A 13,330-nucleotide genomic window follows, 5' to 3' on the forward strand; every position below is an offset into this window, starting at 1 on the left:
TGTACTGCTTCTTTTAAACTCCTAAATCCACAAGCAGCAAGAGCTGAGCTCCAATTTAATTACTGTCTGCACTGCTCAACAATGGAGCCAACACAGACCACTGCGGCTTTGCCCCTTGCCTCCCCAAACTGCCGTTCATGCGAACACAAATAGCAATTCATGATTGGCATGAGGGAGGTGAAATTACAACCTGGACATCAGCTAATGAAAGTTAATTTTCATTAAATATTGTTCAAGGATCCATAGGCATTTTTGCCTGGCATTGTCTGGCAGGTCTGCTGGCATGGATGTGAAACAGACCACAAGCTCAGGGTTGCTCCTCTTCACAGTTATGTCAGTTTTTCCATAGGATTCTGCTGGAGAAAGATCAGAACGCAAACTTCAGACTAAATCCGCCTTTTTGATGAAGGTTTGGGGTTCCCTGACAGGAATATTACAGGCTCCTGCACAAGCATCTGTCTTTGCCATTCTGAATTACTTAGCTCCTCAGAAAACATATGTACAAAATTAGAACAGAAATATACCCAAAACCTGGATTATAGTAAGTTTCCTTAATTTATCTCTCAATTAAAACATAATAATCTTACAATTGTTGTGTAGTTATGTCTTTGTGATTTGTCTGTAAGACCGTATTAGATAGAGGGAGATCATACAGAAATCTTATAAAGGATGTTTACATATATGCCTACATATTTTAGATTACAAATTCACACAGCATGCACATGTATAAACACACATGCTGGAAATGTATTTTATCTTTATGCCTCTAAAAAAATTATTCAACTTAGTACAAAGATGAATCACTAATGAAAATAAAGCCTGTAGAGTTCAAAAAAATTAAGACCTACTGTCTAATAGGACTTGGTGTTTGTTCAGTTACCTTTTCGTTTTTACACAGCTAGACAGAAATCAAACATCCCTATTTCATACAAAAATGTTTAAGTACAGATTCACGTGTACATAGCAGCACAGCTCTGCCACCCTGACTCATGCTGAGAAGAATTTTCAATTGTAATTTTACTGTGAGTAAGGGCAGCAGCATAAGGTCTCACACAAAGGTAACACATTATTAGAGTTGGCTAGATAGCCATCATTTTACATTTGTTAAACCCCTCTATTTAAGGAATAAGTAGCCATTTCACTTGGTAAGAAGCAGGCAATTGCATAAAATTAGTTGTGTATAAATCCTTCTATGGAGAGGGAGATAAAACGTCTGTCAAAACCTACTTATTTCTTTCCCACACTTCCCAGCAGCCTTGACTTCTCATGGTGATGTTTCATTAGCAGGGACAGAGGTGACTCTGCTAATAATTTTGAGCACCTCATAATGTAGAAAGATGATGTAAGAATGGAGAAAAAACACTTTCTCCTGAAGTACTTTGCTGAGATCTACAGTCGCTCACTCCTCCTTCCTGAACTGCACATGAAGCACCATCGCCACATACGGCAGGTTTCGAAACAGCACTCCCGTGTGGTATGACTCCAGAATCAGTGCAAGGGTTGGTACAGCTTTAGCAATAATTCCCAACACCTGCACCAAGGCAACCACGGTCTGTGGGAGTCATCTACTACACACCACTCATCTCGTGGTATGCGTTAGCAGTCACGTCAGTAACTGGCTTTCTTCTGCTTCAGAAATCATGTTTACACGGCTCATTTTCACCCCATGATATCCCACCACTTTGTTCCTTTTGCCAAAAGAAAAGTGGGGGGACAACACATTTTTGTTATCCTTCTAAACTCACCACAGCATCATGGAGATTGGGAATCAGTCTCAATTTCAGCCTGACTTTACATATGGGGAGAGGAATGGAAACAGAGGATAAGGACTAAACAAAGTCATCAGGAAAACCAAGGAAATACACCTGCTTTCCTCCAGCTGTGCCTCCTGAAACTGGGAAGCACACGGGTAGCCGAGCAGTGCCAGCCTCAGTGACCATGATCAAATAAAGTGTCTACAAATCACCTTTCCTCTAAATCTAAGTCAGGCACTTTCCTGAAAAAGAAGGCTCATATCTCATTAAAAAAATAAAAATCCTTCCGAACACATCCTAACAAAGCAAGCAGCAAACTTTTTAGCTTTAGTCTCCGCTGAGCTAATGAAGCACCTCCTCTCCCTACACATATCTAAGTTTTGATTTTCCATATCTGGAAGCAATGCATCCCACAGGACAGCTACATACTGTCTCTAAAGAAAGTCCTCTCACTCCTTCAAAATGTGAAGAAATCCAGTTTCCTTAAAGGCCTCTGTCTTTGTAAGTAAATAAATCAGGAATGAATCAGAGTAGCCTATTTACTTCCTTTGTAATCTTTCCTTCATTAATATGGTTTTCCTCTATTCCTTCTTATGTTTATCTCCAAAGTAAACAATATAAATCTCATCAATTTTCTTCCACTAAAATTTTACATATCTCTAATCCCTTTGCCATATGTCTCTGAATCCTCACTATTTCTAGTATACATTTTTGAGCCAGAACAACCAAAATGAAGTAGAAAGCATCCCACAAAAATATACCTTTCGTTCACTACGACACCATAATATCTTCAATATCGGGCATCCTGCTCTTTACACACCCTGCCCTGCTCTCTGCTTCCCTTGTTATCATGCTTTGGTTAGCGGGGATTTTCATTAAGCCACCCAAAGCAATGCCCAGCCCTTAGTCCAGAGCAAACATTATTAACTCAGGGCCCAAAAATACGCCTTCATATTTCAAACCCATCGTAAGAAGCAAGAAATTTGAGACCGACTGAACAATGATGATAACACCATCCATTTAAATGCTCTCTGTTAAAGCATTAAATTTGGTTATTTTATGACTCAGGGAGGGCTGCCTATTAGTATGGGCTGACAAGCTGCTTCCATGAGTTAACAAAGTAGTCTTTGTAATATATTACATATCACAACATGCTGTTAAAACACCTCTGGGTTGGCTGCTTCGTTTAAAATACATACATCGGGAAACAAAGGTCAGCTAGAGAAGAAATGTAAGCACTTTCTTTTCCTATTGGAAGTTACATGATCTGCAGGCAAACCAAGCTGTTTTACACAAAAAATGTCAAGTTCATCACAGATGCCTCGAGAATGATCTATCTACTGATGCGTATCAGCTTTTTTGTCTGGATAACTAATAGTTTACATGGGAAAGAGCGGTAAACTGCCTGAAAGGTTGTAGAGATAGTTAGCTGTGAACACAGGGATCAATTTAGGTTCATTACTACTTGCAAAACCTAGGCAATATTGGACAGCGGTAATTCAAAAGTCGTACAATTAATGGAGATCAGACAGATATTCTAACTCTCGCCTTTTAATGCAACTTGCTAACCTAAAGGGCATTGAAAGAACCTAAGAAAACGTTTGCACAGACCTTTAGTACCTTTGATATTTCACAAGGCAATTTCATGTGACCTTTAATTTTTAGTGCGGGGTTTTCCATTTGTAGGGTATCACTTCAGAAAGGGCTGCCACTAAGTATTTTAAAAACTCCATTAATATCACTTAAATTGGAATTTGTAAGCAAAGCTGTAACACATTACCTTATGGGAGAATTTCCCCTACCCAAATCACAAAGGAGAAGCTGCAAAATTTTAAGCAGTGTGAAGCTATTTCCAACACTATGATATTTTGTCACTGCTTTTAAATGCCTTTGCATCACTACTGAAGAAAGCAAAACATCTGACCATCTGTGTTCAAAAAGGCTATATCTGTAATTGTTCATTTAAGATATGGTCAACATTTACATTACTGCTTTTTCTGCTTACATGATTAACACTTTGAGGTAAAGTTGAAATATTTTATTCTCTCTCAAAGAGAAATGCACCATTTTATTGTTCTCACACTTATGTGCTGTTGCTAGGAAGACACAACTGCTATAACCTAATTGTCTGCTATTTAGCTATGGACTCATGAATCCCATATTTTTATTCTAAATTTAAGTTCAGTCATTGTAGCTAATGTCCTTGATGCTATCTCAAATTGCTGTCATTACACGGATCACTAGAAATTGGAGGTAATAGTAAAAAAGAAAAGAAAAAGCAAGGTACCAAATTAGATGATGGATAAAGGTTTAATCAATTTAATTTTATCACCAAATCCAGTCCCTTCCCCTCGAGCTGCCAGGGGACGAGATAAGCGGAACACATCTTGAAGCACGGCACAATGCTGTTGTGGGGAAGGAGTTGCGTCCCTGAACCTCACCAAGATGAAATGCGCTCATTTATTACTTTGGCATTGCAGGATGATGAAGGACCAAGCTGGTTTCCTCCCTCCATCCTCAGCACACTCTATTCCATTAATTTTTCATGAAACTTCATTTCACAATCATTTTTGCCTCTCGCCATCCTTATTTACTTTATTCTGTCCACTTTTATTTCATGTCCCATTGTATCAGCAGCAACCCCAGCCACAGCCTTCCACCACATCAGGGATACCTGATTCCCTCGCATTCCCTGTGATTAACTTTAATTGCCAGCTCTATAAAAAGGCATTGCAACTAAGGTGGCTTACTTGTAGTCTTACACTGCAAAATAACTAAGTGGCATATCCCCCATCACCCATTTCATGTTCAGTTTCTCTATGATGATTTCTAAGAAGTTGCAGGAGGCTGCTCATGTGTGGCCTTTTTAGTATTATCAGTAAATGCAACTCTGCTTTTGTTTAGTCTACTCTTAATCCTTCATCTCAGAACACAAGCTTTCTTTCCAAAATCTGTACTGCAGGCTAGCAAGTCCGTATAAAACATGCTGAAGCCACTGTACTCAATTCTGCCAATACTCTGCCATGTTCCAAAGCCTTGGGGAAAACACAACAAGAACCCAGAAATCCAGCAATTTCCTTTAAGGATTTAAAAATTTAGAAATGATTTCTTTAAATCATTAGGTAGAGTTTTCTAACTTCTGGTCATTTTATAACCACAAATAAAAAATAAAATAGAAAAAATATATATTTCTGCTTTCACATGGAATTAGTATTCAAGTATTCTAGCAACCATCTGTATTTATTTCGCATTAGGTCTGAGAAATTAAGAAATTACCTCCCCTGGGAGTTAACATACTGATTTTCTAAGTGACAATGAAAAGATTCCTACCTATACTAATTTAACAAAAAGCTATAAATATCCAGCCAATTTAGTTTTTTTAACACGCTTTCTGCAAGTAGTGTAAAAACTGAATGAAATCACTGAGCAAATATACACCTGCAATGTGATATTCTGCGCACGGACATTTAATGTTAACTCATCAAGGTAGAATATTTATACTGAGTAGTTTTCTGGATTTCGTATGCTTAAAATAAGGTGCACACAAATTAATTACAGGACTGTGTCTTTGCACACTGGAATCACACTCGAGGTCTTCAGTGCTCTATTTGCATATAGGGAAATTCTGTCTTTTGCAGCACGGCACGTGGCTTTTTTTGTTTTTGTCATAAACACACATGGAAATTTAGCTATTTAAAGAACGTTTGCTCTCCTTGCTTGAACTTGCTTACTGCCCCAAAACTCCTATAACTGGATGCTCTGGTTTAGAAAGAATGGAGTAAAATGCTATACCCAGATACATTAATTTGTAATTCACACTACCCAGGACAAAGACATGACTAAAACCACAGAGTTTAAATCCAAAGAGGTAAAAATAATGTTATTAAATAGAGAATAGTATTTGCTTCTACTGCTATGCATTCCTAGATGTGCTATGAGGCAACGTTTCAAACTGTTTTTAAGCACTGTTCACATTTAACACTTCTAATATATTAGCGTATTAATCTGTTGAGCCCACCTCCCTGAAGAGTGGGGATGCGAAAGGCAATATTATTTCCTTACTCTGATTACTATTCCATTTAAATTTAAGACTACAATGAATTTCTTTGTGTACATGTGTCCATAGGTATCTCTGTGTGTCTATGTGTAAATATATGCACGTAGTTACATACTTTAAAGCATCTTCTAAAAGTGTTTTTACTATAAGTAACAAAATACATGCTGGAGAGCTGTTTAAAGGAGATGCCTTAGGTGTAACTACATAAAGAGATTTTACACAAGCTATTAAATAGATCAAATCTGCAAAACAATGGAGCCCACGTTAATTCTCATGAAGATGTAGTAATTTGTGAGCCTAATCAACACTGGCTTGACAAGTCTCCAAGAGAGCCAGTTTGTTAAGCAACACCTTTGTATTAGTTACCACCAAATTATATATATAAATAAACTATAGTAATAGTCATATCTAACAGGTTTTATACTTGGCTTACCATAAGTTAAAGCCATTTTTGCCAACATAAATTCACAGGAATGTGTATTGTTAATGAATATATAGGGTGGTTATATACAAAAGATAACAAAAATCATACAAACACAAGCATTGCTCCCTATAATTAGCATACTAACCAACTGGTTGGAAAGTGGTTAGGATAGCATGTTTGAAGGAATAAAAAAAATGAATGCTTCAAATGCACTCTCATTGATACTGGTCAGACAAGTACTTTCTCGAATGCCATCAACCTCCAGCTGTGCATTCTGCTAATAACTGCATTTACCAAGTTATTATTTAGCAAGTTTTTGTGTTTTGTTAAGGCATTCAACTTCCACCTTATTTTAGCAAAACATTTGGCAACAAAGAAAGCAGCAAAAAAGCCTTACTGAAAGCCCCTCACTTTTGTCTGTTTCTTAGAAAGAAAAACAACACTTATAGTTTACCTTTATAACAAAGCACCTTTTCCCCACTGCATGGATTAATGACCACTCTTTTCTCTTGGCCAAGCGCAGGGTAGCTAAGGCTAGGTGAAGTTTGCAAACCTCTGGAAAAGTTGTTTTGCTTGACCAAATACAACATAAGTCTGCAGAGCACAACTTAAATAGAAGCAGATTTAATGGCAGCTCTCCCTTCGCTTAATATTTCAAAATTTGTTTGGCAATAGTGTAAAACACAGCCTTTATCACCGGCTGTTACAGCACGCTAAAGATGCCGAGTAGCGAAACAAGAACACACACCTACTGGAAGCACGAGCACATTTGCATGCCTGCTGTTCCCTCTTGTGCTCAGGTCACTGTTTGTTACTACAGTTATGGATATTGAGAGTTCAGGCATGAAAGTTGAAACAGTGACAATTGTATGATACACTTCAGCATCCGGCATTTGACCCGTTTTCACTTGTTACTACACAAAACCTGCTTTGACACCCTTCTAAAAAGTTCCCCAAAAACACGCTTATTGGCTTCGACATAATCAATAACTAAAAGACTCCTAGCTAATGTCTCCAAAGGAGGGCTCCTGAAATCAGCAGACCTAATGTATCCAAGTGCCGGCTGGCCTTGAGAAGCCAGCTGGGTGGAACTTGTGCTAGTCCCAGGTACTGGTGACAGCGATGGGCTGGGTGACATTTTCTGGTTAGTGGCACCCTTGGAGCTCGTATCACTGCAAGCGGATGCGCTGCACCTGCCCATCTCCGGACCCGCTTCCCCTATCGTTTCACTTTAAAGCGCTCAGTCTGTTAACTTCGGCTTTTTCAGGCAAAAAAACATCAGAAATCAGGCAGTAGTGTGTCATCCTCTCTACAGGAGAAAACAGGACTTCAGAAGAGCTTTTATCTAGGGCACATTCCCTGTTTGCAGTGACACCCTGTAGCTTTACTTTTCATGCTCATGACAATTAGCGCTTTCCTAACAAAGGTTTGCTTGGGGAAGCGGAACGGCCCCCAGAATAGCAAAACTTGGCGAACCTTAATAACAAAAAAAAGGGGAAAAAGCCAAAAAGGGGCGGTGTGGGGCTCATCACCTGCCTGCAGCTGGGGGGCTCGGCGCCGCTTTCTGCCCCTCCACAGCGGGACACCGGGGCTGACGCACCGGAGGGAGCCCCCCACGGCCCCAAATAAAGAGTGGGGAGCGAGGGGGATGCGGAGACCCCCCCCCTTTGGCCGGGTCCCCCCGGGGAGAGCCTCGTCGGGGCCGGTGGGCTCCATCCCCAGACAATGACCAGCGTGTCCGCGGGGCGCGGGCGGCAAGAACAAGCACCCAAACAAACAAACAAGGCAAAACCCCACAAATCTCCCTTACCTTTCCTCTTGGATCTCCTCCTCCGCCTCCTCTTGGGCTTGCATTTCAGCTGGCCGCTCGGCCCCCCCGACGCCCTGCCGCTGCCCAGGACGGATGTCATGGCCCGAAGCCGGCCGGAGCGGCCCCGCTCCGCTCCCTTCTCCTCACGCCGAGCTTCCCCCCTCGCTGGAGGCGGCTTTTATAGGGCGCCGTGTAGGGCGGCGCTGCCCGGCGTGGCGGCGAGGGGTCGCTCCTCCGCCCCGACGGGCCGGGGCGATGCCCGGGGGCGGGGGGCAAGCGGGACGGCCCCTCGCCCACTTTTTTTTTTTTTTTTCTTCTAATTTTTTTTTGGCACCTCTGCGAGTTGCCCGCAGCCGGCCGAGCTTTGGAACCGACGGTGAGGAGTCTGGGGGAGGCGTGGGGGGGTGGGGGGAAGGGGGGCGGATTTGCTGCTGCAAAGTCTCCCGCAGCCCAATCGCTCCCGCCGCCCTGCGCTGACATCAGCGCCGCCGGCCCGCCGCCCCGAAACCCGCTCCCCCCGGGCCGGAGCCCGAGCAAGCCCCGAAGCCAGGAGAAGCACCCTGCCCGGGGCGGCTGGCCAGGGGGCTCCTGCAGGCAGCATCCCGAGCCCTTTTCTCCACCCCCCCCCCTTTTTTTTTCTTATTTTTTTCCTTTTTTCCCCCTTTTTTTTCCTTTTTTCCTTTTTTTCCCTTTCCTCCCCTTTTTTCTTTCATTTATTTTTTTCTTTTATTTATTTATTTTTTAATTTTTCTATTTGTTTTTTTCTTTTTCCTATTTATCTTTCTCTTTAAACCATGTGGACGCTGAATACTCTGCTTCCAGACACACACGAACGGCCGCTGCATCCTTCCCTAACCCAGCACTTGCCAACTACTTCACCAATTGCTTATTGTTTCCAGGGAAAGAGCATGAGTTACTGTCGAAGGATCCCTGTACCCACAAGCCTTACGCAAGAGGCTAAGTGTAATGATTCCCCTTGAATCTCCACTTATTTTTAAGGTACTCGATTTGCTAAATTCACGATCAAGGGCAAAAGCCCTGTGAAAAGAGGAGTGTGTTGTCGCTCAGGCTGATACATTAACACTCTGCAGTGCCTCATTTAGGCAACTGTGCAATTAACGTGTCGGGAGCAGAGGGGCTTTTACCGAGAGGAAGATGACACCAGCATTCCTCTGAAAAGCTTGACTACAGAGCGTTACGCGTTCATTACAAAAAGCCAGCGTATGCCACAGATAAGATACTGCTTTAAGTTACAAGGGACTTGCTGCTTCTATACTCTTCCCTCCTTAGTTATTATCTAAGTTAAAAATATGCATTCGGAATCATAGGCAGTGAATGGAAAACAGAAGAATGTCAAGAAAAAAATATGCTAAATAATTAATGTCATCATTAGTGCCAACTCTATTTGTAGTCGGCTGGAGGAGCACAGCAAAACCCTGTTTATCAGAACTCCTTTAATCTAAAACTTCCTCTGTCGGAATGTAGGTTACCCAGCGCCTGCTGCTCAGCACTTCCACTGCGACTCTCCCAGCTATTAGAAACCCTCTGCGTTTGGCTGCTTTAGGCCTCTGTCAGTTTTGGATTAAGCAGAGCTACGCGAAACACAGGTTTTTCAGGTTAACAGCATTTCCATGAAAATCTCAAAAAGTGCTCAGTTAAGCCAGGATTCGGATGACAGTCTTGAACCGAGACGATGTCACCTCTTGGACCCCATCCTCTGAGGAGCAGGTCTACCGTTGCCGCTTGTGGCAAGCATGCCCTGTGTACCCCCGGTTTTAGCTATGCGGCACAGCACAAAGCACAGAAGAGAACTGGCCCCTGTACCTTACTAGCTAAGGTAAGAGCCTGAGAATTTTGACCAGCGTTGCTTGGGCATCAGATATAATTTGGGATGCCCTGTACGGAAGCAGGTTTTTAGATGCACAGCTTTTACAGGTTAATGGCTGCTGTTTTTTTGCAACATCGTACCCAAAACATCATACGCATCACCCAAAAGAGTCAAATCTTTGAACCACAGCTTAAGTAAATGTCTCTTTAAAATCTTCTGTTTATTTCAGAAAATAAAAAACAACAAAACAAAAAACAAAAAAAAAGTCTGTGGGAAGCAAGAGAGACAATCACTATTTTTTCCTTTTTTTTTTTTTTTGCTTGAGCCTTGAGCCTTTAGCCTTTCTCCCCTTTTCCTTCTGTTTTTTGTTGTTCTCACCACAGCTGACTTGTCTATTAATATAATGAAAACTTGTATTGCATGTGCAGTAATAATGCTACTGCAAAACTCAGCCACACATTGAACTGCATATCAAACTCGCATTCAGTCTGGAACTTAACTCACTCGATTTAGAAGCCAGATTTAGAAAACAGTGCTTTCTGTGCTTCAGTACCAATCTGTGCTTTATCCATTAGGGATCTAAATGAGAAGGAAGGCCCAGTTAGAAACAAAATGAGCGTCTTAGAACATTTACCCGTTCTTAGGACTTGCTTCAAGCTCAACACATTCTTTAAAGCTTCTGAAGATTTTCTTTCTGATACCATTTAATTATTCTCTCAAAAAGACTCTAACAGGAAATCCGAAGTGTAAGAAGATAGACTGTCTAGGTGGTGTTGCCAGTTCCTAGATAAGGCGTGCTACCAAGCCAACCTGAAAAATGTGACAGTTTACCAGTTCTCAGCAGCTCTCCCTCAGCGCTAACAATTTCATGAAATACTTTCAGTTCTAGGCACTATTCTGGTGAAGGCATGAAGACAGCTGAAGTCATGCTGGGGGAAGGTCTCCCCTCGGACGTGAGCTGAGGTGAAGAGCAGTCACTTTCAGTACTATCCAACAACAAAGTCAACAGGATTCCTTAAATGTGCTGTTTATTCCTCTTGTTCTCCACAGTGGAAGGAGTCACCTTCTCCACCCAGCGACACCCCTTGTTTCAACACCCTTTTTTATCTTCAGTGCAAGGTTACCAGTCCCGTGCAGCTGGGTCTGTCTCTCCTCCCAGGCAAGCATGTATATGATTTCAAGCACTATGGTAAAGGCAGTGACATAAGCCCAACCCAAGAAATACAAAAGCAGTATCAGTGAATCAGAAAAAAAATACCTAAGTTCTAAAATAATACCACCTCTCTTTCCATTATGTGCTCATGCCCACTAGTGGCCAATGCACTCGATAGCCTCAGTGCCCCACAGAAATTACGGCTATTCCTGCGTGCCCTGGTAACGATCATCAGCGGTATTACACGCTCCTTGTTGTAGAATAAAGCAGCGCAGAACTTCACCCATCTCCTCGGGCTGCGAAGGTCATTATGTTTATCACTTCCAGCTGAAGTGTTTCAGGCTACTAAAGGTAGTAACTTTACCGACCTTGCGTTACAGCCTGCAGAGTCACACTACACCAGTGCTTAGCCACCTGCGCAGACTTAGGTGAATCAGAGAGGTAGGGGGACTTACAACATGACTTCTGACATAAAAGACTGTTTTCTGTCTGGTCTGAGGAGTGGTGACTTCTCTTGTGACCCACCGCAACCCACCCCAGCCCGTATGTCAAAACCAATATTCCTGTTTCTGTAACATAGGTCTCTCAGCACTGGAAATACCCAAGCAAGGAGTCCAGGTTTTGCCAGCCTTGTGACAATTCACTTCTTCACTCAACTTCTCTCAAAATTAAAGAGCTGAAGGACAGGCCAAAAAGTTTATTAACTGGAAGACTGACTGGGACTGTGAGAATATGTTGGGGAGAGAGTATGAAACCAGATGCCAGAATGCGCAGCTTAATTATACGTTGACACATAAATTGCCATACCTAAAAATGCACGGTAGAGTTAATAAATAACAGAAATGGAGAAAAAAGAAAATGTAAGAAGACAAAAAACAGCCCATCCCCATTTCAGCAACTTATAGCTCAGATAAGCAACTCCAAGAACAGAGCTTTGGGAAAGTTATCCAAATCTGAATACGAAATTCATCAGTATTATGGGTGGGCAGAACTTTTTTATATAAAAATATTTAGATAAAATAAATATGAAATCCATTATTTCTTTATCCTGTGTTTTTTTTTTTTCTAAAATTTGGAGTAACTTAATTTTCAAAGACATATTACAAAAATTGTGTGTGAAACAAACTTTTTTGAAGAAGAAAAAAGCTGCACTGAACTTACAGAAATGAAAATGTTTAAAAATGGGGTTGTTCATCTAAGACACATCAGGGATGCTCCACAGGAGGGTTGCAGTATTTGCAGTGGGTGCTCCTCCCAGAGCAGCACAGCCAGCAGCAGAAGCAAGCTCCAGCCTGTTCACATCCTGGGATGTGCACAAATCCTTGCAGGAGAGGCCTCCTGGCTGCAGTATTCCCCAGTTTCCAGCTGCACCACCCCTTCCATGAGGAGCTGGGGACACTGAGCACAGCAGGCCATCACGAAGACCTTTGTAACATGCTGCCTGCGAGCACACAGGCCCTGCAGGCTCCTTGGGGGGGAAGGGGATGTAGCAGCAATGCTCCAGTTTTCTCCCGTCCTCCCCACCCCATTTCTGCTTGCTTTTGCTCCCTCCTGCCTGTGTAGGTGGAGAAAAAAAGTGAGGTCCCTTAGAATTTGGAAGATAAAACATGCTCAAGGGCATTAAAGCAGGACATGAACGCGGTCGTGTGGCTGCGCAGGTGAGACTCCAGAGCCTTCTGCCGCAAAATGCCTGCACTAATCCACTCTTGCCCTACTTACGAGGAGTGGCTATTTGCAGCAAAAGCCACTTTCGCTTTGGGGCCAAACATCGCAGGGTGGTGATGAAGCAATGAGGATATGGATCCATATTCAGTGCATCAAGTTTACCAGTCAAACGCCTTACTGCAGGCTGGTCCTGTCTGCCAGCATTGCACCTTCCTGTATGTTAAATAGCCCACACTGGCTGATGCTGTTTTGTTGGATATCAGGAGGTTAAGACAACGGTAAAAGGATTTTTGACCCTTCATTAAAGTGCAGAAGAACCAAGGCATTCAGGTTGCAATGCACTGCTGTGGAAAAGCCACAGGAGCTGGGACTCAGCTCCCACAGGAGGAGGTCCTCCTCTTCCCCTTGTTTCTGGTGGGTCCCACATCCAGCCTGACAGGGGTTCGCCACGCTGTGCAGCATGCCAGCAGCAAGCTGTGTCAAACTCCCCGATAAGCATAAGGTAAACATTTCAAAGCTGCTCAGACAATGCTCTCTTTAATGGGAAAAATACCTGGATGTCAAAGACTGCAAATCATTGTAATTAGTAAGTCTGTATATGCCATGCAAAACAGCAGCAGTCTCTGGAGATGAAACAAA

General features: G+C 42.4%; 1 protein-coding gene and 1 long non-coding RNA gene across 10 annotated transcripts in view; one reads left to right on the forward strand and one right to left on the reverse strand.

The window, feature by feature from the left end:
* The window catches only part of ADARB2 (adenosine deaminase RNA specific B2 (inactive)), a gene marked incomplete at its 5' end in the record, with an annotated part of 313,600 nt that extends 305,245 nt beyond the window's left edge, over positions 1 to 8,355 (reverse strand). For 7 of the 9 annotated variants that reach the window (XR_013946054.1, XR_013946055.1, XR_013946056.1 and 4 more), the window contains one exon: positions 8,046 to 8,182. Coding sequence is in view for 2 of the 9 variants with exons in the window: in XM_080578921.1 (XP_080435047.1) it covers positions 8,046 to 8,145 (100 nt within the window). Of the gene's footprint in view, positions 1 to 8,045 lie in introns of all 9 variants that reach the window. The other 2 variants (XM_080578921.1, XM_080578919.1) reach the window with 2 other exon arrangements.
* Positions 8,297 to 13,255, forward strand: LOC308189156. The gene is made up of 3 exons (XR_013946061.1): positions 8,297 to 8,421; positions 8,945 to 9,044; positions 10,757 to 13,255. It is a non-coding gene; the product is annotated as an uncharacterized lncRNA (long non-coding RNA).
* Positions 13,256 to 13,330: the final 75 nt, after the last annotated feature.

Source organism: Anser brachyrhynchus (genome assembly GCF_964034855.1).
Source record: "Anser brachyrhynchus genome assembly, chromosome: 2".
Lineage (NCBI taxonomy): Eukaryota > Metazoa > Chordata > Aves > Anseriformes > Anatidae > Anser > Anser brachyrhynchus.